The 26,249-nt window shown below is 39.4% G+C and overlaps 1 protein-coding gene across 4 annotated transcripts in view; it reads right to left on the reverse strand.

The window, feature by feature from the left end:
• Positions 1-26,249, reverse strand: part of LOC135260434 (CUB and sushi domain-containing protein 3-like) — a 325,294-nt gene that overhangs the window by 147,655 nt on the left and 151,390 nt on the right. For all 4 annotated transcript variants that reach the window (XM_064345673.1, XM_064345666.1, XM_064345659.1 and 1 more), the window contains exons 8-12: positions 21,629-21,716; positions 20,801-20,925; positions 19,436-19,557; positions 5,165-5,268; positions 4,946-5,058 (exon numbers count right to left, since the gene is read on the reverse strand). In XM_064345673.1, the coding sequence (XP_064201743.1) occupies positions 4,946-5,058; positions 5,165-5,268; positions 19,436-19,557; positions 20,801-20,925; positions 21,629-21,716 (552 nt within the window). The remainder of the gene's footprint in view (positions 1-4,945; positions 5,059-5,164; positions 5,269-19,435; positions 19,558-20,800; positions 20,926-21,628; positions 21,717-26,249) is intronic.

Here is a 26,249-nt window from a genome sequence, read left to right on the forward strand (position 1 = left end):
TCCTGTGCATTTATCTCTCATCTAGCCCATTGAAACATTAGAGTTGAAGATATGGCCCTGAACTGCAGATGTGGAGGGAAAGATATGATTTCCATTTTATGTTGTACTACTTTGTAATGTATCAAAACTGCTTGTTCACTAACCAACAAGATATGCTGCCACATAAAAAGTGCATAACAAAAAACCAAAGTGATGCTGCCCACAGACTGAAGGGGTCAAAGAAGCATCAAGTGGATTCTCACCATTGATTTGCATTGGATACACTGACAGTAAAGCTTGCCAAAAATCATCATATATGTATCACAAGTTGAACACACAGTATATATTCAAATAATAATATGTGTTACAATATGCAATATCCAGCAACTGCCTGAATACAATTATAGCTTTATACTAATTAACTGGAAACCAGAATGTTGAACACTTTCTAGTCCAAGCTACAGGTGATGCATGATGAAGGGGTTCAGAGGAAATGCTTCTCAGTGAACTGTCATAATAATATAGTTTGAGAAATGATCTTTGACTGATGTGGGGAGCTGAACAGAAACAGTGAACAGATGTAGCATCATTTCAGACTAACCATAATTTTGTGCAACCGAAAATCGTGCACGCATGAACAGAACCTTTCACCACATCAACAGACAAAATATTTCAATATTGTTGTCTTATAATGCACACTCAAGCTTTAGATCAGTTTTAATGGAGCAAAAATCCTGGATCATGGATATTTTTTTTTATTCAGTGAGCTGAATCTGAATAGTCCATCTCCAGCTTCTAAATGACAAAGGGGTTACAGCCCATTACAATACTGGCTAGGTTAGTAGAATACCACCTGCAGTTCATGAAAAGGATTGAATTTTTCATGCTTTTGAAATGGAGTAATGGCCAAACATTAGCAACTGGATCTGAAATTCTATCAACACCTTGAAGTCTAATAAATAACAACACAATTTGGTGTTACAGTATTATATAAAACCAGAGTATGCGAGCAGGGCGGGAGTGGGGGTGCGAGAGACCGTAATTTGACTGGAGCGTCTCCGTAAGTGGTCGCTTCCATATCGCTCCAGTACCGCTGAAGTGACACAGCCAGCTCTGGAATAATCGCGCACATTCTGGGTATTACATAAACGTCAAAGAGAGTTAGCTAATGAGGTGATGTTCCACTCATGTTTTTTCAAAAGGCTTGAACAGCGTATGATTGGAGTGGCACCACTGAGAGTAAAGTATCACGTCATCCCGTAAAATCTTTGGTTGACTGTGGGAAACAAAGATGGAGTATGCACAAACAACAGCCATACTCTGATTACTTCCAACTTTTTCAAAGTATTTTTGTCAATTATTTTTATCACTGATGAATTTATCCACGATATGTGATACATTGTAAACTGTAATCACCATTAGCTCATTTCTATTATACTTTCTGTCAGATGACAGCTCAATAGACTATTTCCGGTGAGCTAGAATAAATTATGACTTGGGTGAGAACTGCATTATGTCGTTTATCAGAGAGCCTTTATTTAGACAGTACAGCAAGCCTACAAGCAAGCCTTGGATTATTAGCTTTATTGCTGGTGTAGGCCTACAAAAAAATCATAATTTAATCCATCATATAAGAAAAAAGGAGTGAATTTGGAGCAGCGCCCAATTTTGCTTGGAGCGATGAACGACTTTTGAGCAGAGCGTGGAAGAGGATGGGGACTGGTGCAGTGGAGTGGGCACACACCCTTTTGAGTGAGAAGTGGGATTTTGTATCACACAACTCCACTCACATACTCTGTATAAAACATATCAAATGACAAAGGCAGCAATCATTGCTATACCCATATTCCGAGCAACAAAGAACCCAGACAATTTGTTCTCTTTATCTTTCAAGTCCTTTTAAATTTTTGCTGATCCCTTAGGTACTTTACGTTTCAGTGCTGCAAGCTTACAGTGTTAAAGCGCACAGAGTAGCAGTGGGTAGATCTAGTCTTCAGCAGCAGTAGAAGTTACTGGTTTCTCTTCTGAAATGTGTCTCTAAAACCTGCTGGAGCTCTTGCTTCCAGAACATAAATTATCCATCCCTTACTAGCAGGTTGAAGATACAATGTCCATGCCAGAGGTATGCATATTCTATTCAAAACCAAATCGACTGAATCATTATCTCACACATAGACGTTGAGCTTCCTCTGTATGTGTTCTGCCATTTCATGGTTATATAAATGGATATTGCAAAGAGGACTCTCTAAAATGAGAATGCATGGGGCTCCTGGGGGTTATTTATATTTTTAAATGTTATGGTGGACCGTTGTTTGAATTGAATTCAGACTTTTTTTCTTTTATCCCCCTTTTCTCAAAACAATAGAGGTTGAGAATTTGAAATGCATCGATTTTTCTGCCTTCTGTTTTTTCTTCAATTTCCAGGTAGAAACACATCCATCATTTAGAAATACATTTATCCAAGAACCTTGACCGAGAAGGAAATAATGAAATATTTACGAAAAGAAAACCTGTTTGAAAGACAGAAATATTGTCCATTATCAAATCAGAAGTGAACCTGCTTAATACACAAATAATTGATTTGTGTAATTACTTTCAGCAAGTTATTTCCCTCATGGAAAGAAGATAAAAAGCAACATTGTCTTGACTTTTATTTTGACCAAGGCCTGGATGCAATTAACATTTGTTCTTAACTACAATTTGTCCTCAATATGTTAACAAAATTGTGTTACAATTGCCTTTCATGATCTCTGAACTTCTTGTGACATATATTGAAATATAAAACTAAACAGAAAACTAAAAAAATAATAATTAAAAATAATAATAATAATAATAATTAAATGCAAGGCAGTTAGATTTAATCATGAGTCAAAGTTGAAAACAAATGGTCATTTAATCCAGGCATGAACAAAGGTTCCGCAATGTTGCATACACAATCATGCATACCTAAAATGTGTTGTGCCAAGAAAGAAAAAATGTCTGGCCCGAATAACAAGTAAACCTTTGAGCAAACAAACAAAGATTTTTATTATTGACCGACAAACTGCTTCAGTACCAACAGAATGTTACAAAAACCTATAATGCCATTGAATTGGGACTTTAATGCCTTGGCTTGAAAAATAATGGACCAGCTTCTCTTTGAACCAACAAATGGGAATATTTACATCCCTCAGGAAAACACAAGCCCGCACACTGGCATACATGTGCACACGCATAAACATGTTTCTCCTTTCATTTTACATTCCAAGTGGTTTTAGTTTGATGTACAGCCCAGAGCCAGTTGCTGAGTGAGAAGGAAAAAAAATGAAAAGACAATATCATTTATCCTTGGGTGATGGGCTGAGAATTCCAAACACAGGTAAATGTGCTATTGAGAATATTCTTGTGGAATCTGGCCAATGTCTAAAAAACCCTCAACTTCAGGAAAAAGAATAAAGGCGTTATTAAATAAGCAATATACCTTTATGGCCATGATTACAACACATTTAAAAGAGTATCAACATTTTGGTTGGATTTACTGCATAAACAGTGCTAATAAAATGAAACTTTGTCAAGGTACATTTTCATTCAATATTAGCAATTTAGTTATATAACTAGTCAACTACAAATAATAGTTATCAGTAGTCAAGTTTATTTTTAGCACTATGTGACATACTCATGTAGCAAGGAGGATTAGACTTCCAGTGGAAATAAAAGTGAGTATCTATGCCTTCAATAACAGTCAGATTTTATACTGTTTGGAGATGGTGGCAGCTGTTGGCAGAATCAATTCTGTTTGAAATATAGTGCCATTTTATTTTGAGGTATTTTTGGCTTTACAGTGTTTGAGTGACAGTGAGGTAATTATCTGACCGACTGTTTGCGATTGCTTTGAGACGCCGACTAAGATAAGGTTTTCTGGACTGGCATTGCTTTGTTTTAAGATTTGGACGCTTTATAGCTCAATTTCTCCCTTGTTTTATTTTTGGCCCATGTCTCTTTTTTGCGCATGACATCTTTGGTGTACATTTTCCCAACAAACCTAAACAATAGGTTTCAGACTGGAAGGCAAGAGCAGAATCCATCAAAGTGGCTGGAGGCACATAGGCAGCTGGCCTGGCTGGGGTCACAAGCCAAAGGGTTCCTCCATTGTTTGCTTTCTTTCTGACCCATTTGTGTGACTGACTCCTTGAAAGTGGTAGTTTAGCACTCACCTCTTTTTCAGTTGATGATTAGATTGCCATCCTTTAGTAGTAGTTGTAAAAGCTGGGCTTCTGCTACTGAACCACATTAATAATATAATCTGTCACCCAGAAAACCCTAACACTACAAAAAGACCCTAAAAGTACAATGGTTCCCTTATTGGTACATAGCAAGGCAGTAATTTGATTTTAGAGAGACTTTATGAGTGTCCTAGGAGAAACTGCCTGCTTAATACTTTTTGATATTTCTTTTCATACAAACTCCAGAGTGGCTCATTTGATAAAGGCACTCACCACATGCTCAGTCTCGGCTATATAGACCACAAATCAAGGTTCCTTTCTGGTTAATGTCACTAGAGAACAGTGATGGGGTGGATATGAATCAACCAGCGTTCTTCAGGTTCTTGCCAAACGTGTGCATTCGCTACTTGTTGTTGTGAGTGAGACCTATGACTGCCCTCTGTTCCTGCCAGCTCTCCTCTAATGTGTAGCCTGAACTTTATTGTGGATAACTTTCATTGGCTCATGGGGGAGTTCACCAGAGGAACGTTGATTCAGGAATTCTGGTGCGCCTTGCACAGCTGTGTGTGGTTAGCTAGCAACTTGAGAAGGACAACTGACATTTTCAAATTGGGACAAAAAAAAAAAAAAAACAAACACCAATGACTTAAAAATATTTTAAAATACATAGTTGTACAGAGGTGCCTGAAGGTATAACATCTGTCCAGTCAAAATTAGGCTCTGGAGCACCCACCCCAAGACCCTAAGAAAAATGATTAATCTACCTTTGTAGTTGATCTTGAATCCTATTGATCCCACGCTCTCATCAGACTGCAAGTGGAGCCACATCTGGTGACTCATGCTGACAATGAGGTCAGGAACAAAACTGCCTGTCAACCTGCAGACACAGAAAAGAGCAGATTTAGAGGCAGATCAACCTCAAAACATCTATAATTCTAGATACAATTTTAAAAACAGTTCACTGATTTTATATTAACACTTACACTTGGAGCACTGCTCTAGGGTCTCCGACCTCTCCTCCATCTCCAATGGTTAACGTGTCATATCCAATCTCCAAGTCAAATTCTTCAAAGTTAATCTGAATTACCTGCGATGGAAAAATGAAAAATTGGTTAACGGCCTGTTAAACTCCCCGATTTTGCATTGATAGTTTATTCTTGCTGCTACGACAACTTGAAAATGAATGCAGCCAGCCAGAGAAATTGTTTTCGTTCTTCTAAAATTAAATCCTGTATTCCACATGCAAAGCATTATCTTTACAACCCTTATTAAATGTTTCCTTATGGTATGAAAACAAATGCTTTAAAATGCAAGCTCTGTGCCGGTCCCAATCTAGCAGGACAACCAGTTAAATCACGTCTACCTGCTTTAGTGTCAATGAGAGTTTTACTGTATTACAAAGTACAATTTTCATTAACACAATAAAATGACATTGATGATAAGGATTTATGGAAAAGCAAAGAAAAAAAATCCTAAAGATTTCTCATATTCAGAAGATCAAAGCCAAAGAACATATTAAATTCCAATTTTTTATACCCCCTAATCACAAATGATAAAACAGCCGAGAGCAGCAATTAACAGGAGCCTAGAGGGCAAACACAGTCCACAGCTGGCATGAAATCTAATTATACAATGCAGCAGGCTCAAGACTAAAGAAACATCAGGGAAAATCCACACAAATAAGAGCTGTAATTGGACTGACCATGGGGGCAATGCTCTTTTGTTAACTTGTCTTCCACACTGTTGATATTGTGCCCTAGCACAAGCTGTGTTCATCAAATTTCATGAGGTTAGAAAAAAAAAAAAAAAAAAAACTATATCCATGGTTATCATTGCTTTTTTTTTATTTTTTTCCCCCCACAAACACCCTTGTACAGAGAAACTTATAAATCTTTAAATAGCATCAATTTCATACAGCTGGATATCAAAATAATTATTCTGGTTAAAAGCCTTGTTTAGAGGTACAACAGCAAAAGCATACAATGTATTCAACTTGAAATCCTAAGGTCACCATTCATGTACACTACCCACTCTGACACACTGCCAACCTTAATAAATCTTGTTTATTTCAATAAATACAATTTAATTGTACACAGATGTCAGCCCTAAAGCCCCACAACACTATATTATGACATTTTACCTACTATGTTACTTACTATGCTGAAATATGTATAAAATACTCTCTTTTATTAAAGATTTTGTGCTTTCTATAAATGGTGCAATATACGGCCGTCATGGTATGTGGCCTTTGTCTGATTTGAATTTTAACATGGGCTTGCAATGTGATGTAAGCTGAATGGAAACAGAATGGAAGAGATCACTTAATTCCCTGTTTTTCACTTCTTGAAGTGTCATTTATTATTATTTACTTATTTAAGCCCCACCCCCCTTCTTCCCCTCCACAAACACACACGCACACACACACACAATGAAAGTATGTAGCTGCATTAGATCTAATGTTCCTAGCTCCTAGATTCCAAGTTAATAGAACCATAAAATTTCCAGTCCACATCCATGTAGCACACTAATGGGGATGTTTCAAGTTGTATTTCAATTAGAAGAGTTTTACATGGCCTTCCCTAGACACATGACCTCCCTGGGTTTGTAAATTGGAAGATTCTCTTTTATGGCAACACGTCCAGTGCTCATGATCTAGCTCAAGGATCCGCCCAGATATTGCTTGTGTAATTCTGGTATAGTATACAGTATATACTTCACGTGATGATCTGGGCTGTCCAAAACACACTGCCTCAGGCACATACTGAGGGCTGCATACTAGGGCACACATGGTTTGATGTCTGCTCAGTTTGATGCCGCTCCAGGGAACTTTACAATTTAAAAACATAAGAGCACACAAGGAGGAGAGCAGACTATTCAGTCCTTCCTGATCTCTTCATTAGCCTGATATCTCAGTAACTCCGTCAATGTGTTGAGTTTGCTCTTGAAGGACCCCAAAGCCTCTGCCTCCATCATAAATCCTGACAAGTTAATCCATGACTGAATAGCTGTGTAAGGAAATATTTTCCCGCTTGATAGTATGAGATTTACTTTGAACTAATTTCCAACTGTGCCCTCTGGTTCTGCTCACAGAACTAGGTTGTTGGAGCCTAAAGAGTTCCGTTTCCCCCACAGTGCATTTGGGCACAGGGGACACCAATATGCATTAGTAGACCTGTTGCTTCAGGCAGATTGGACCATCCTGGTGGTCCTGTTTCCGCCTTACTTGATAAAGCTTTGTTCTAAAACTGTATAATTTTGTAACAGGGCCCCATAGGAGCATGATCGCACATCAGTGGTCTAAGACAGGCAAGCAGCATGCTGACAAAACAAGTCAGGGCTTTTCCACAATGCTCTGGCACTTCTGTCAGATGTTCCCTTGTGCACCCAGACACAATATGGGTGTTTCTCTTCTGTACCATTTCCAAGGCAGTGAAAACTTGAGCACAACAGCGTGCCAGACTGTAATTAGCTGTTAACGCAGAAGGATGCTACAGTGACCGTCCTTTACTGTGATTTTACTGTACAAGAGCACAACTGAGGAATAATCCATTCAGACTCCGCAGAAGGTAGTTAATGAGGACAGTTTGCTGTTATGTGATGAACTATTGCTAGATAAATTCATTTTTGTTTAAAATCCATGTCAAACACATCCATTTATTTTAGGAATATTAAATTTAAAATGTGACTTGATAAATGTGAGTTTTTAATGAGGGAGAAGGGGTGAATTCTACAAGATTTTTATGTTTTTTTTTTTCTTTTCAGAAAGACTCGAGAGAATCTTGCATGAAAGCGAAAAATATTTAAGCTTGATAAACCACATCCCAACACTGAAAATCCAGACAGATTTTTTTTTATCTCTCTGATGACTGTGGGAACTATAAAATCCTGGCACACGGTAAAACAGACTGATGAGAATCAGTGGGAATAGATGGAGCGGTAAATAGAGTTTACATTGTGATTAACCAATTAAGAAACACACAGGAATATGTTGCTATGGAGACAGGCTCAAAGGTAGACCTGAATCTATCTTTGCAATAGGCAGCTAATGATAGTCGGAACAAAAAGTATGGCATAACATGGGGAAATACAGGATCAAAAAATATGTTGTTCATTAACATAGCCTACTGGATACTGCTTTTGTGCGTCTGTCGGTCCATCCACCCAGATCAAAGGAATCCAACAAGCTTTTACCTCTAGATGCTGCATCAAACAGGCCAGGTTTGCATTCCAGTCTTGCACATGTTACAGGGCTGATGCTCCATAGGTAGGAGACATGCTATTGTTCTTATTTCTTTATTATTGGCCGACCAGGCTCTTTGTGATTTCTGGGCTCACTAGTTCACTTCTTAATTACGTTCCAAAAGTTGATTTTGGTAAGCTTAACGTTTGGCCCATGTCTCTGACTGTTTTTTTTTCTCATTTCTCAGCCTCATAATGGCTTCCTTGACTTTCACTGGCACAACTCTGGTCCTCACATTGACAAACACCAATAATAGACTCCAAAGACAATGAGGCGGCTTGAATCATAACTAGATACTGAAAGTTCTTTATACCAGCACTAAGGAAGCAACTGAACATACCTGACTTATCCGAAACACTTGTGAGGCCATTTGTCCCAAACATTCTGATGCCCTGAAATGGGGGGACTATTGATAAAAAGTGCTATAATTTCTACAAAAACAGAAGAAAAAAATGTATTAAAATGCCCTTAAATAAGAGCTGTGAATTGTTTGATTACAAATCTAAAGTTGTGGAGTGCAGAGCCAAATAATTTAAAAAAAAAGTCTTTGTCCCACACATTACGGTGTGCAGTGTACATACAGTACCTGGTGGGTTTATGTAGGGCTATGGGAGTAGTTCACATAACCTAACATTATTATATTCAGCAGCATGGTGGCACAATAAGTTGTTAAATCCCAGGTGAGCCATTACAGTTGTATTCTGCTGCATCAGCAAATTTCCAGCTGTATAAATGTATAACGTAAAAAAAAATTTAGACCCCCTTGTGAGCAGCATGTGGATGCCCTCACATACTGTGTACCACTGACTATCGGGGATGCAATGTGCTGATTTTTAGTTTTCCCTTTCATTTAGTGCCCCTCCCCCCAGAGAGTTGGTGCCCTTTTCACCTACTCTGTGCACAGATCTGGCCCTGGACCATACATACTGTACTACACTGTATGACAAATTGCATATTAGTGCAAATGATGTCATGAAGTCATGTGATTATTTTAAAATGTCATCTCAGGTTAATTGGGTACCAAATATACTATATTATTCTTACATCTAATTAAATGTCATATGTTTAATTCCATGCCACAGGACCCATTATTATTTGATCAGGCGAGCCTTCCAGGGTTGCTCTGATCTGGTACAAAAGCCAATAATGCCAAATGAGACAGTGGATTGTATTCAATCAACAGCTGTCCTTACTGTAACTTTTTCACAGAAAGAGCTACTTTATTTTGTTTGCCTATATGCCACAATGCTATGCTAAAAGATATAGTTTATTTATGCAGGCAAAACAATGTGTGTCCTTTTATGCAAGCCAAACAACTGAAACACCATTAGAAATGTCATTACATTACCAAAATGCTTCTTGGTCGTCACTATAATAGCATGCTATTGGCTGGCAGTGTGCCAGGCAAGAGTTATACTGTCCATCTTGAGTCGTTGCAGGTCTCATTGACTATACGGAGGGACGGCTAGCCCAGTACTGATCAGAGAAGCTCACAGGTGGGCTTGTTTTGTTCCAGGGAATATATACATATTGGAGATAACAACATTCTTTTGTACACAATATTTTTGGCATGTATGCAACTGTGAAATGAACAACAATGATAATTCCTCTGGAGAATTTCCAAGCAAACAATGGACATTCTGTCGAGGTTTCTCCAGGATAGCACATTTTTGGGAGTAAAAATGACTATGGATTTTGTTTTTTGGATTTGTGTCGTTACAAGCATACCGATTATATCATGATGTGTGTTATCTGTAGATTTCCAAAATGTAAAGAAGGTAAGTTCCCCCCAAGCCACCCCATGTTACAAAATAAGGAACCGTTGTCACTAAAACATTGGCATCGTAAAATAGTTTATAAACATAGAACTGTGATTTTAGAACTTTAAAATGGTGTATCGTGTGACTATTTTGATTGAAAATTTCAGTGTAAAAAAAAAAAAACTAGAAATACCACGGTTGTATGCCTGTATTCTAGAGTTATGGTGTTGAATAATGGCCAGAAAAGTGTTTTTGCAGAACATCATGATGTCACAGTGAAGTTGACCTTTGACCGTTTGGATATAAAATGTCATCACTTCATCATTTTATCCTATTAGACATTCGTGTGAAACTTTGTCATAATTAGCTTATAAATTCTTGAGTTTAGTGGCCAAAAAACTTGTTTTGTGAGGTCACAGTGACCTTGACCTTTGACCACCAAAATCTAATCAGTTCATCCTTTAGTCCAAGTGGTCGTTTGTGCCAAATTTGAAGAAATTCCCTCAAGGCGTTCCTGAGATATCGCGTTTCACGAGAATGGGACGAATGGGACAGACGGACAGACAACCTGAAAATTTAATGTCTCCGGCCACGGCTGTGCAATCGCGGAGGCATAAAAAGAATGAATGCAAATAAACCCACTCCGGCCTGTGTTACTTAAAGGGTTGAACTGTATATTTTCATGGAAATCCTATTCCCCCTATTTTGTGACTGTCATTCAGTGTTTCACATCCATTAGTTCATTATTTCATATCCATTAAAAACTGTACATCTATGCATATGAATTTCATATTCCAGCTGTCACTGATGTAATTAAGCCCTTGAGGTAAAAATAAAGTGATTTAATTGCACAGCTTTCCAGGCACCGTTAGTTTTGCATCTTGTAGTTGCTGTCAATCACATGCACTGCCTAGCAACAGTAGCTACATTTGGGACATCTTCACTGGCTAAAGACAGAAATAATTACTGTACATCAGTTCCTAGTACAGTTGTGGATCGAATGTCGGCATCTATATTATTAAAATATCAAAAGACATCTAAGGTCCAAACTTCAAGTTAATATTTGATAAATTATAGAACACATAAATCCTTGAATTATTTATTTTATATTTTTATCCAGGGCAATCTGATAGCATGCATTTTTTGTTATAACAATTTTTACAACAGGGAATTTAATGAAGCAATTCAGGTGGAGAATTTACTCTAGGACGTAAATAAGTAGGATTTGAACCTGCAAACTGTCCTGGTTACACCTTCATGCATGTACCAAATTCTGATGGCCAACAATTATGAATTTAACCCTTTTATGGTTACTACGTTTGTTTAAAAAATATATATATAAGCAAAAGCAACACCTAAAGACTGAATAGTTACAGACATTAATTATTTTATTTTTTGACATCTCAACACAGAGTTGTAACCACAAATAGAGCAGGCAGGAAATCACACTGCTCTTACAATCGGACCCTGGGGCATTTAAAATCAATTAGAGTGAGCTGCAGTGGTGCAGTGGCTCCAAATTAAATTAAGGCTGACAGTCTCCGTTTTCTCATACCAAGGTTAAAAAAGCTGCACAATCAAATGAGGGGCTCAGAAACTTTAGCGGTCTGAAATAAATGAAGCAAAAATATGGAACACAATGAGTGGCCATTTCACACTTCTCACCTTCTAGCAAGGCCGAAATGTAGTAGTATTTTAAGTTTCACAGGAGAAATAGTCTTTTTTAGATACATAAATGGTGCATTGTGCAGAATCCCAGTGATTGATGAGAGATACATGTAACAATATACTAGAAGTCTGCTCTTTATGTGACACCGTGGCACCCTGTATTCCTCTCCCCTCTGTATGCATACTTCCCTAGCTTTTTTAGGCAGCAGAAACTAAGATCACTCATTTAGTAAAATATGAAATAATGTTGCACATATTAATGAACAAACTTATTTCAGCATATCAGTGGTAAGCTGAAAATGCGATTTAAATACACAGACACACAAACATGCATTTTATATTATATTCAGAACTGAAACTGCTACAAATGTTTTGGTTTAAGGAAGGCAAAAACCTCAAGTCAAAAACCTATTCGTGTAGGGCAAGGCATGCTATGCAGGATTTTTAATTTGAAAATATTATAAAATAACCATGCTAAGGCACATCTCTGATGCACTGGCAAACTAAGTCTTTAAGGACTTCTGCAGAATTTCTGCACCTTTACCTGTATATGTTATTCTTAGTGTTTGGGACTTTTCTGGCCATGGCGCTCTTTTCTGTGTGGGGAGGGATGGGTGTGGCTACAGAGAATGTTCAATGGAGTGTTCGTTGCTATTATATATTACAGCTAGCCCAGATACAGCAAAGCAAAAAGACAAGCCGACAGGGCTTGTTCAAGACCTGCGGTTACTGTAACCTTGGAATTGGTTTTCCTTGGTGGCATCAGCTGAGATTTGCTAAGGGGATAAAAAGCTATGCAGAGCCGGCTTGTTTTCTGTTAGACCTGTAAGTAACGTTACCTTTAGTTATGCAGCTAGGGTTGCCAGACATCTGGTTTTTTTACTGGAATGTCCGGTTTTGTACATGTCCGGTTTGTGGTCCCGACTAGACAATGTAGCCTAATGTCCGGTCCTAGTAACTGATGGAAGAAATTTACTGGTAGCTCCTAATGAATTTGTGTGTCTGTGACACAGTCGGGTACTTGAGGGTGAGTGAAGACAGAGGAGGAGACATACTGTATTTGATTGTAAACACAGGCTGGAAAATCCTGCATAGTATGTATTTAGCTTGCAATTTAACTGAAAAAAATTGAGCTGAAACTGCTCAATTAATCTGGTTAAACTCCATTTAGGTTTAACATTGTGCTGGAATTGCAAAATGTATGATGATGATGATGATGTCGATGATGAATCATACGATAGAAAAGCTCCTACGAAGCCTTGTCATTTCTCTTAGTCTTCCAATCTAACTACAACGTGCTGTGTTCTTTATTTTGAGTAATGAGTAATATATTTTCCCCCGTTCCTCCTATCACAAGTTGCAGTCCCTAAAATGAATGAAAAACAATGTGAAAAATGAACCCAACAGTATTATAAGATATTATAATGAAATGTAATAAGTTAAACCCCATTCGAAATGCTAAAGAACAAAAATTCAGATTGAATGCTCCCTCAATCAGAGATGCTGCTGCTCGTACGCTCCTTGAAGCAGCTGCATTGTTACGACAGGCATAAAGCTTTCATGCAGACATCTGAACAATGGGACCGGGAAAGGTCAAGGGAAAAACATTGTCTGGATGCAGAAATTTGTCGGCTCCTCTAATTGATGGCCACACTTTGTCATTTTCTTTGCACAAAGCCCGCTTGCCGAACGAGGCCTCAGTTTGTTAATGCTCAGACTGCGTCGTTTGGGGCACAATCGTTCTGATTCATTTCGTCCACTGCGCCAGGCAGACTTGAGGATGTTGGCGGGGGACCTCGTTTTTATGAGTCATTACACTGTAGCTGTAATCAGGTTGGATTTATATGTACAGACAGTCAATAGCACTGTGATACAGGAATGGCAGTGCGGTTCAGGGACTGGCCTTATAGTCAGCAGGTTGCAGGTTTGGGATTTTCATGCATGAACCTGTGATTCATGCATTGCTGTACTCTTATGTTTTAATATAGTGTGGTTGATTCTGAACTAGCATATGTGGTTACTTTTATACACTTGTACAGTTTCTTTGGTGAATGCTAAAGTGTCTCTGTGCTATATTTTATTATGTGCAATTCATTTTAAAAGATAAAAATGACAACAAAAAAAACCCTGATCTACACCAACAATATTAACTCCACTCTACTCCACAAGGCAGATTCATGTTGCAACTTCGTATCACCCATCCAATAACATACTGTTAAATATGATCCCCCTCTTGAGCAGAGAGAGAAATTTTCTCTTGGAAGGACACTAAAGGGAAATCTGAAAGTATCTCTCTATATTACATCATTTAAGTTCATAAATATAAATGTCTTAAGTATACTGATGCACGAGGAACAGTGGCTAAGGGAATGCTGGTATGGAAGTCATCAACTAGGGGCAACTGATCCATAGTGCATACTCCCAGACCGTGATGGCTGTGCATTGGTTCAAGGTGAAAGGCAAAACAAGCAAATAACTCTGCATCAGTTGACTGAAAATATCAATCTAGGGTGAGCAGGCAATCTCATTGAGAACAGTTTGTCGATAACTTCACACAGAGGGACTCTATGGTTGGGTTGCTGTGCATGAACCCATTATTACGTCTAGAAATGCACATTTGTGAGTACAGTGATGCAAAGAGCACAAGCAGTGTGGTCTACCAAGTAGAGGAAAAAAGTCATATTGTCAGATGAGTCGTCCTTCACTTTGTTCAAAAAAAAAAAAAAAAACGGACATGCGCATGCGTGGGACATGCCAAAATGAATCTAGAGGCCAGAGTATTTGTTTCCAGAGCGAAGGGTTCTGGCAGCTGTGTTATGGTGTGGAGTGCATTTCTGTGGCTTATTTTAACCTCGTGAGTCAAAATGGCTCGTACCAGAGTGGGTTTATTTGTATTCATTCTGTTTTCATACGATTACATTTTAAATTGATCTGGCCACACAATATGCCGTTAGAAAGCATCAAAATTCACGGCTCCATCTCTATAAACAATTTTATGGTGCCAATGTTTTAGCGATAACAGCTCCTTATTTTGTAACATGTTGGGACGTAAACCAGGGTTGGGGTTCTCACCTTTTATGCATTTCGAAAATCCGCATATGAGACACCAATCATGGTAAAGTCAGTATGCTTATCACAGGAAGGGTTCAGCAAACAGAATCCGTAGTCGTAAAATGTGCTAACTCGAAGAAACTTTGATAGAAAGTCAATTGTTTACTTAGCAGTTCTCCAGAAGAATTATCGTTTTTGTCAATTTCACCACTGCATACACGCCAAGAGTACTGTGTAAATAAGAATTGTTATTATATCCAGTTTATACCTGCCAAGCACAAGTAATGACTCCAATTGGGTAGGATAATTTCTCCTCTATACACAGCCAGTGAATGGTGAGCTATTGTAGTGACGACTGAGAATTATTTTAGCCAAAGAATTATGTTTCTAATGGTGTATAGGTTGTTGGGCTTGCATAAAATGGCATTGTTTCTCCTGCGAGCACAATAGACAAAGAAAGATTCTGAAAACTGAAAAGTTTGCCAGCTGAGACCAGCGGCAAGCAGAAAAGCTGTCACTGGGTTTAACTTTCTTTTGTCTTTGTACTTTTAGTTTGTTGTTTTAGTTTATTGTTTTTACCCAGGACACGTGCGGGGGAAGGGTGAAGGTGGTTGCTTATGTTTTCGCGTTGGTGTGGCTGTGCTCTCTCTCTCTCCATGCGGCCCACTCCTGGAACTGCCAATTCTCACTCCCAGGGGTGTCGCACTGGTGTGTGACACAACCATTTGATGAAAATTTATTTTCATTGGCAAGAACCACTTACTTCTCATTTCCATGTCTCATTACAGCCAGAAAAGTCAATCTTATTGAGATTTGATTCCAGATTTGGAGGGCTTTAGTGACTTGCATATGCCATTAAACAGTGCGTTTTTGATTAAACCAGGCTCTTGCTATTGCCATTTAACTTGCTTTCTATCTTTGATTGCTTATCTAGGCAGCTAGCTATCTGTGGACTTAAACAGGTCTGTCACAGCAACTGTTCAAATCAAAGAAAACCAGATATGAAACAGTTCCATATCTTTCATTAAAGCACCCAGCTTACTTGCTAACAATATCTAAACAATGGCTCAGTTTTCCAGTTGGAAATACAAGCTAATAGCAATACAGAATATACTAACTATTTTGCAGATAGCTAGCTACAACAACCCATGGAACCTAATGAAACTATGTTGCCATGACACATAAGATTAGGTAGCTAATGCTCAAGATAGAATTCAAATAGTTACTTAACTAACACGTCCTTTGCTTTACATTTACATTACATTACTTACAGCACAGCAACATTTGAATTGTCATATATATACACAGATTTTGGTATGGTAATTAAAACCCAGCCACAATTTGAGGCCACCATTTTTAATTACAAAACTCATTTAGAAACTAGTCATTTGGATGAATCAATGTCACCCCACTTTTACTGACCTTTTTTACGATTTGTAACACTCATTGGAATTAGTGGAAAGGAAGTGATGATAAATAGAACATGAGGAGAACATGCAAACTCTTCTCAGAAAGGCCCTCGGCTGGGATTCTAACTCGGAAGCTTATACCCAGCTATTTTAGCCATCCATTGAGCATGATTAAATGTTCGTATGCTAGTGAAATTCCATGCAGTTTTTTTGGTGTATTCATATGGATTTTAAAGCTTTGAAATGTGGGCAGCTGACTTAAAAGGTTGACAAAAATAAATAAATAAAGAAAATATCCATACCTAATTAAGGTTTACTTGCACAGTAACTGCAAAAGTGTTAGCTAATGAACATTACAGTATTCTGCTAATTTGTGGTTTGCTAGCAAATTCTAATTTGCTAATTTAACAAGAATTTTATGAACCATTTAAAATTAGGGTTTACTGTCTATTTCTTGCACAGTTTGGGTGAAGTCACACATCATCCGACAAGATCACCAGTCATCACTTTCACCTCCCACAATTGGTCGCTTGAGTACGTGTTTTCTATTTTTGACACTACAGTATGTTCTTAAATGTAATTCAATCATATATTGGAAATCTCAATACAGCGATCATTGATGAGTCCTCTTTGAAAGAACTATGGAATGGGGAAATAGAATTTGAAATGGGGGACAATTTATACATAAGATATTTTTTAGCTGATTGGTTATCGTGCCATGTTCCTTATCACTTCTGGCCACTTTGCCAACTTGCCTTGAGTTGTCAGCTATTCCAACATGAATAGCCTCTCTTTGAAAACTGAATTGCCTGTGAAATTCACTTCTCATTGGAGGATCTGTGGCTTCATGCTGTGGGTTCATTCCAGTCGCTTCTTTTATCTTTCTCGCATGACCCATACATTGATCAATGTCCCGTATCTTTAGGAACGTTGCAATTTGTTAAATGGCCTTTTGAGGAGCAAGGATCGAGGAGCGAGGATGCTCCCCGAGGATGTTCCCGCAAGGATGCAGGAATGCAGCCTTTGTAAAAGTAGTTTTCTGCAACACGTGACGTATAAATGATCCACCTCTCCACACCTGTCACTGTAATTGACATCACTTAAAACTGATGCTTGGCTGAGCAAGGACATTCCATTTGCCTAATACTCGTTGCGTTGATAAATAACGTATTACTTCAGCCTATAATTTATTATTATAATTTATTATATACCATTCTATATTTCCACCTTCATCAGTGGTTTGATTACTTCCTGTGAAAATGACAGATTCTGACCGGTCTGCTGCCAATGCAAAATGTTTATTTTTTTGGCGTATCCACCACTCCACTATCAATAGTCACTGCATGAGGTGTTGCATTTCCACTCCATTACGCAGATCCTCCATTGACTTGACTAATTTGGTTTGTACTTTAATGCTGGTCACGCAATTCATTAATAATTGGATTGTCTAGAAAATAATTCAAATAATCCCCCAAACATTTGTTCAAATCCTTGTTTGTTACTTCCTTCAATATGGTGAAGGAAAGTTTGCATCCCACTGAAAATGAATGGCTTTGAAATTAAAATCCCGAGCTATCCTTACAAGCAGTACTAAATCCAGGCAAGCACTTTCCCTAGTTTTTTTTACGGCCTCACAAGCCTATCCTGGTTGGCAATTAATAAGCAACTGGAACTCACCCAATTTCCAGGAAACTCAGCAACACAAATAACTAAATTGCGTTGTCAGAATCTTTCATAATGCCCAAGGCAAAAAGGAGATCATCAGGTTGACGATTATGAAGCTAAAGGACATTTCAAAGCTAGCGTATGATTGGTGCTGAAAGTGCAGGGAGCTATTGAGAGATGTGTGAGTAAGAAGCAGATGCACCCGGCTGTGCCTCAGTGACAGGGGCCCAGAGAGAAACAAACAGAGGACGTCTTTAGAATGCTAATGATTGCCTGCTCCAAGCATCACGCACTTGGGCCCTCGGAGAGGAGCTGGCCTTCCATGACTGTTCAGATGACAGACTAAGGAGCTGAGCCCTGTTGTTTCCCCAGGACCCACACCTGAGCAGAATAATAAAGCTCTTACAACTAATGGGAGATCAGAGAGGTCATGGCATGTCATCTCTTAACTGCAGTTTTCCCTGGTTTATTTAAACAACGTCAACAGAGAGCAAAAAATGAAAAATAAAAAAATATGCCTGTTTGTGCATTAACAAAGCCAGGGAGAGTTGATTAACACAAAGAAAGAGGAAGAGAAAATTGCAAAGAGGTTAACTCAGAGGTTTACACAACTGATCAAAAATTGGTACTGTATCTATGAAAGAGAAACAGTAAAGTGTGGGAATACAGTATGGATTCTGTGAGTGAGGGAAAATAATTCTAGCGCTTTCTTACAGTATATGACAAACTGTTTGTCTATAATGTAAAATAAACAAATAAATGGGTAACACGTGATATTGCATTGTAAGACAGGAAAGCAGCAAGACATGTTTCCATTCCCCTGGGTTGAGTGCAGTGGTGTAGATGAGTAGTTCCAAAGAGGATGACTCTGCATGTAAATGCCCTTAATTATGATACAAATGGGTACTGTGCCGAAGTCTTACAGTACATATAATTAGCCTCATTACTAGCAGTATGTCAGACCTGCCTCGTTCAACCAATCTTCTACATGTCAAGTGACAACAGAGCACTTAAGTGAAATAGCTATAAATGGACCACCCCCAATCATAAGCAAGAATATTTCTCAATTACCCGTTATATAGCAAGACAAGCTATTGCAAGCTGAATCCTTTGGATTTTGATTTCATCGGCATGTGAGCAGTACCATATGTATTCTCAAGGCCAACATACAGTTGGTCAGCTTGGCAAATTTATGCGAGTTTAGCAATGCACTGCATTCAAAATTAAAGCACAGCAAAGAATTATGGGAGGATGAGGCTTCAATAATTTTACTGGTGATACTAAAACATTTGTAATGCACTTGCTTGAATTAATCATAGTGTTTAGCTATGGAAATTAAAAACAATTTGGTTATTTTGGTTAATAAAGTTGTTTTTCACAGTATGGGATTTTTGAAGCCTCAGTTTGCTACCCCGTCTACATGGAAGCTCTGTCCACGTGCCAAGTGACAGGTTGACCCACCTTATTGGGGTTGCTTGCGGTAATTATCCATACACATTGGGAGTTGCTCTCATACTGAATGGGGAAGTTTGGAGAGGTGAAAGTACCAGAGGGCCCATGGAGGTTTGATCCACATGTTTTCACTGCAAGAAGAAAAGAAGAAAAACATTCTAAGCTAGAGCAGCCAGTCTAGGGGAAAACCTACTGTCTACAGAAACCACCCTTTATAAGTATGTGAGATGGAACGTTTAATGCAGAAAACCTACTGTCTACAGAAACCACCCTTTATAAGTATGTGAGATGGAACGTTTAATGCACGCTAAATGGTTAATATGGCCTGTATTAGACAGGAAAGATATCCAGCTAACCTGTCTCAGAATTTAATGTCGTTCAATAGTATCATTTTATGTTTGTTGAGTGCAAAGATGGGCAATTTGGCACCTATTGTTCATGCTTATAATCACACTTACAGGTACAATAAAACTGAATTAGTCATCATGCAGATATGACGAGATCCATTATACATTTTTTTTTAAATTTTTTGTCAAATATTTATGTGTGGTCAGTGTTTCCAAAATGTCACCAATTACCACAGGGGTATTTTCAAATGGGTAATTCACTTACTGTAGCTTAAAATTTTAATAATTTATTAAAATGAGGATATTTATAATGTCCCCCCACTCTGCAATAAATGCACTTTGCATCTGATGCATCTTTTCATGGGTTCAAAGGAAAGCAATCAGAGAATGCTTAATTCATATGAAGATAACCTCAGAGGAAACCTCCAGGTCTCCCTGCATAACTTACCAAGGAAATAAATTTGCCCAAAAGACCTCCATTGCCCTCACAAGTCACAATATTATTTAAGGATACTTAAGGATATAGATGTGTGATTGAAAAACAGATGCTTTTATTGCAGTTGTTCGCATTAATATTCCAACAACATCAGGAAACCTGCAGTTTGTGGGCAGCTACATTCAAACAAGAAAACATTATAAAAATTGCATATCCTACAGAAATGAATGTGGGATTGGCAATTACAGTCATACACCTCATCAATAGAGTGGTATATTGCACTTGCTATACACTCTAAAATTCACTCCCAGCCCTGAAAATCAATGCTTCTTTGCATAACACAATCAACCCAAACAAAAAACAGTTTTGGACTGGTTACAGGAAAAAAAAACGGGAAGGTTATATAACAATGCAAGTTGTGAGTCAATGACATCAGCGTGTGTGCACCGGTGTGTGTGACCTGCAAGATTTGGAAAAAATAAGCAGCTAATAGCGACACAATGCTACCCATGGTTAACCTTGGTGCACGCACATTCACAAGCCATCCCCTCGGCCTGCTGCCCACCAGGGGTGGCCGGGGCAGGCTCTCACCTTTACAGGCAGGTCGATGGTCGCTCCAGGCCGCAAACACTTCAGCCACCCTCTGACAGGTGATGGTTTTGGAGCCTTGAAGGACGTGGTCCTCGTCGCAAGTGAACAGAGCCGTGGCACCAATGCTTTGGTAGCCGAGAGAGAGGAAGCAGAGCACACAGCACTGAGCATCGGGACTTAAACGTCCAGCAGACGAAAATGCGCCTGGCCCACCTCATTCATCAAGCACAGGGACTCGGAATTTTTCTGCTTTGCAATCATGGACATCATTTACTAGCGCTGCTGTCACATTTTCTACGTTTCCCTGAGGCGCATGGCGTCAAAACCTTCCCCATATGAGAGGCAAAATTTATCTTAAACTTATGAAAAGTATATTATTGTCATGACTTATTATTGTGGGACTGAGGCTGAAGCACAGAAAAAAAGAACTGCTCCATTGTAATTGAGATTGTAAAAATACATGAATCATTTTTCACCATTCCCTTTGTGAGTGTAATTTCTTTTGTAATTATGTATTTATTAAATATTGATAAAGTGTGATTTGTTTAAAATGTAATATTCACAAAGGAAAATGACCCGAGCCATATTTAATGGGATCTCTAATCAAGACATTATTACTTACCTCCTTCAATACTTAACTTGGCTCTCTGGAGTTAACAATGTAATATTATGGTGCCAGTAGTAGTTAGGAGTGGGTGGAATCATGAACTGTTAATCATGAACATGCGGGACATTTACTGTATTAAAATCTTAACTTCCCTCATTTGAACTGTCTCCTGGTTACTTGTAGTCCATTTGAAGAACATACAGCTCTCTGAAGTGGTTTACCTGAAGTTTGTCCCTATGCGCTTTCCATTCTCTGGTTCCCCAGGGTCAGGGCAGGAATTTGATGCTTGTTTTATGCCTCCATCATTCACTGCAAACACAGAGGAAAACATTCTTTCATTTCATCTGGCCAAATGCCTTTTTTAAATGTCATATTCCAACATCCATCCATTACCTATACCCGCTTATCCTGAGCAGGGTCGCGGGGGGTGCTGGAGCCTAACCCAGCGTACATTGGGCAAGAGGCAGGAATACACCCTGGACAGGCCGCCAATCTATCATAGAGCACACACACCATTCACTCACACACTCATACCTATGGACAATTTAGAGTCTCCAATTAACCTACCTGCATGTCTTTGGACTGTGGGAGGAAACCGGAGTACCCGGAGGAAACCCACGCGGACACGGGGAGAACATGAAAACTCCACACAGAAAGGCCCCAAGCCGAAATTCGAACCCACAACCTTCTTGCTGTGAGGCGACAGTGCTACCCACTGCACCACCGTGCAGCCCATATTCCAACATTAAAGCAATTATTCAATCTTCGGTATAACTTCAGGGGTGCCTATTGTTCCCATTCAACAATATTAAAAATACATTATTATTTTAGCTTTTTATCTTTGGTGGTGTCAGTTTTTATTACCCTTATCATAATTTCATATCATTAACTCTTATTGGAGTCCATTCCTACTACAGGCACTACAGTGAATGAAATGCAATTTGATAAAAATCACCAGAGATCATTCATTCTCTGCTCTTAATCCAATGCAGAGGATGCATGTCAGTTTTTATTTTCTTTGTGAATGAACCCATTCAAATTACTGATATTAGCATTCCCTGTGAGGGCTGCAGTGGGAATATGTTCAGCAAAATGCTAATTAAAGCGTATAGCTTTGACCAGGAATCATTTATACATTCAGGCTAGGGTGGCGTTTTGCATAAATGAGAAGCATCAACTCTACTGGGATGAATACATGCGCACTCATACACGCACACAAATGCACACATTCGCACGCATTAATCCACAGTGATGTCATGATGGGGCGGGCATGAAGGCAACAGCTGGGCATGTGAAACCCCATCGTAGCCATCCGAGCTGCCCTTGCAGTGTATAACAGCGAGGCACAATGCCCCAGGAACTGACATACAGAGAATTTTGGTTTTAAATCCCCCTTGTGATGTTCCTTTTGTACTCCTGAGCAGGGACATTAACCTGGACACTGGTTTTCTGCCTGGAACAGTGGTCAGCGCCTGATTCATAACCAATCAGCGAGAGAACCCGCAAATATATATATATATATATATAGTTTGCAGACATGGTGAAGAGGTTTAGTGATTGTTTGACCAAACATCAGAACGGGCAAGACACATTTTTTTTGACCATGGTATGATTGTTGGTGTCAGACATGGTGGTTCCAGCATCTCAGAAACAGCTGCCCTCCAAGAATTTTCACACACTACAGCCTACAGTTTACAGAGAACGATGTGATAAACAAAAAACACTGAGCGGCAGTTCTGTGAATGAAAACACCTTGATAATGAGAGAGGTCAGAGGAGAATGGGCAGACTCATTTAAGCTAAAGGAAAGGCAACAAATATTCAAATAACGGCTCTTTACATCAGTGGTGTGCAAAAGGGCATCTCTGAGTGCACAACCCATCAAGCCTTAAAGCAGATGGCTACCGCAGCAGAAGACCACACCGTGTGTAGGAACATGGAAGAGGAATATGAGGCTACAGTAGGCACATGATCACCGAAACTGTACGATTGAAAATACAAAAATTTCACCTGCACTGACAAATCTCGATTTCTGCTGTGGCATACAGATGGTAGGGTCAGAATTTTGCGTCAACAGCAAGAAACGGCAGATCAATGATCCAACCTTATGTCAATGGTTCAGGCTGCTGGTTGTGGTGTAATGTTGTGAGCATTAGGCCCCTTATTACCAATAGAGCATCATTTGAATGCCACAGTATACCTACAGCAAGCACTGTTGCTGACATCCTTTATGGCCAGTCTACCATTTTTCAAATGCATACTTCCAGCAGGATAATGCACCAGATGACAAAGCATGCATCATCTCAAGCTGGTTCCACAAACATAACAGTGACTTCAGTCGACCCCAATGGCCTTCAAAGACCCCAGATCTCAATCCACTAGAGCACCTTCCGGAAGAAGTGGAATGGGAGGTTCGCAGTATGAACATGCGGCCAAACAATCTGCAGGAACTGCATGATGCTATTGCATCGACATGGACAAAAACCCCCGAGGGGGTTGAATCCATGAATCCATGCTGTGACGAATTCAAGCTGCCCTGCAGGCAAAGGGGGGTCCTGCTCGGTAGACCTATCTAATGAAGTGGCCGCTGAGTGTATAATTTGGTGTAGAAATAGTGTTCTTGTGATTTGGTCAGGTTGCAAAAATGTGCCTCTGCAGAAAATAAATGGTGTTCAGCTATTTATAATGTAGCCAGAATGTTCTGGATCGTGGGGGGTAAAGAAAAATGTTGTAACTGCAGCCAAGGCACTCACCATAACCTTTACTTCAATGAAGGTTTCAATACATTTTTGCTGAACGGGCTCACCTCAAACAATGCATCGCATAACTACTATGTCTCAAAGAATTTCTCTGGATCAGTGTAATGGCAATCTAGATATGTGAATTCACAAGACTGGACTGCACATGTTCAAGAACATTAGTCCAAAAGGCTTGAAGGTTCAAGGGGAAAGTTTATGCTGCTAAAGCCACCACACATAATGCAATACAATGGCTCAAAAACTGGATTTCTCCATGATCCTCACACGTGCAATGCCAGGGCTTTCTTTTGCATGAAACATTCTCCATTCCTGTTTTTTTAAATATTTTGATTTCTTTGAAACCTTCTCATCAAATGTTAATAAGCAAAACTAGATAACATATCTGCAAAATTGAGAGAGCAAATAAACATCCGCCCTGCAGCAGCAGCATCAAGCACCATGACAGATCACAGAGGAATTTGTTTTTCCAAGAATTCATGAATATTTTTATTCCAACAGCTATATCACAGATGGTGCCCATTACTTTTTAATGGATTGGGAAAGCACTATCGCCATCACATTGCATGACAGACAGATGCGTGCACGTGCAAGCATGCAAACACAAACGCGCAAACAGATGGACATGCACATCTCCCATGCACATGCACGCATTTACAAACACAGGGACATGCATACATACTGTGCACGTGTGCATGAGCATACACACACACACACACACTCACACATGCACGCACACATGCAAGCATGCATGAGCGCGCACACACACACACACACACACACACATACACACAAAGGATATGTCCATTATTGTTTTTTGGATTTTTTTTTTCCTGCCAGGGCAGCAGGTCACAATACAGCTCTCTGCATTATTCACGAAACAAAGCAGCTGATGCTGTTAAATGCAAGGCTGTAAAGATTATATACAACTATCATAAACTATTTAGGCCACAGCCTTAAAACACGGAGCAAAAGCAAACTACCATGCCGTTTACCCCATGGGAGCTGAGATACTCACTCTGCTGGTAGAGTGAAAACAGAGCAGGTCTGTTTTCACACCTCCGCAATGTGTGACGGCCTACAGAACACATGCAGGTCATTCATGGCAGACTGCCCCAAGTGGTCGGATAAGGACACAATTTTGCCTGACCGACTGTCTCAGCGCCAGTGTGGTATAATCAGCCAGCCTGGTTCTCGCTCTACTGTAGAAACGAGGTGTAAGGAGCCATCTGGTCCTGGCTTTGCAGGGGGATAGTCATGGAATATGCCAGGCTGGGTCCAGCCCTAAAGCAGGGGTGGAATATGCAAGGCTGGTCTAGCCGTACAGCAGAAAAAGTGGCAATGTAGCAATGTGGTAACAAAGGTTGTTTGGGGAGAGAGGTTCATGTCTACATATATATATATGTCCTGGGTCCATGAGATTGCTCCAGCCCTGTCCCTTGCTTCGTGGTCAGCCCCGTTCCTCTGCTCGCTTCAGCCCTGTCCCTCTGCTCATGCCTTGACGAAGCCTGGAGCTCCAGATTTATCACCTGGCCTCTCTAAACTGCACTATAATGAACTATACAATTTGAGCTTATATTATTCCTGTTAGCTAATACCTCAACTGTAACCTGTTTAACCCGTTTTATTTGCTGCGATAGATCCCTTACAGCATTTCTGCTAAATTCTTTTCTACCACTATTTTACACCAGCCTGGTCAGAGGAGGATGGGCTCCCCCTCTATAGCTGGGTGTCTCCTCATGCCCTTGCCATTTGGGGGTTCAGGCCTGGTGTTTGCACCGTTGCTATTTTTTCTGTTTCTTGCCTTGCTACTCCGTAAGGCATCTTTGTGACAGTTCTCTATAAAAAGCTCTATAGAATTAAAATTGAATTGAATTGAATAAGGCATTAGACTCTCAACACAGGATTAAAATTTTGGAATTTTGAAGCTAGGATGCTCAATATTAGCTTGAGAACCCCAGACTTATACAGTATTTCATTAACCAACTGTAATGGTATATTGGTGTGCATATTTAAACACATCAGCAGCAGCATCATCTGTCCAAATGCACAGCTGTTTTAGCCAAGCCATCTCATTTCAGCTATTC

The sequence above is a fragment of the Anguilla rostrata genome, chromosome 1 (assembly GCF_018555375.3).
Source record: "Anguilla rostrata isolate EN2019 chromosome 1, ASM1855537v3, whole genome shotgun sequence".
NCBI classification, from domain to species: Eukaryota; Metazoa; Chordata; class Actinopteri; order Anguilliformes; family Anguillidae; genus Anguilla; species Anguilla rostrata.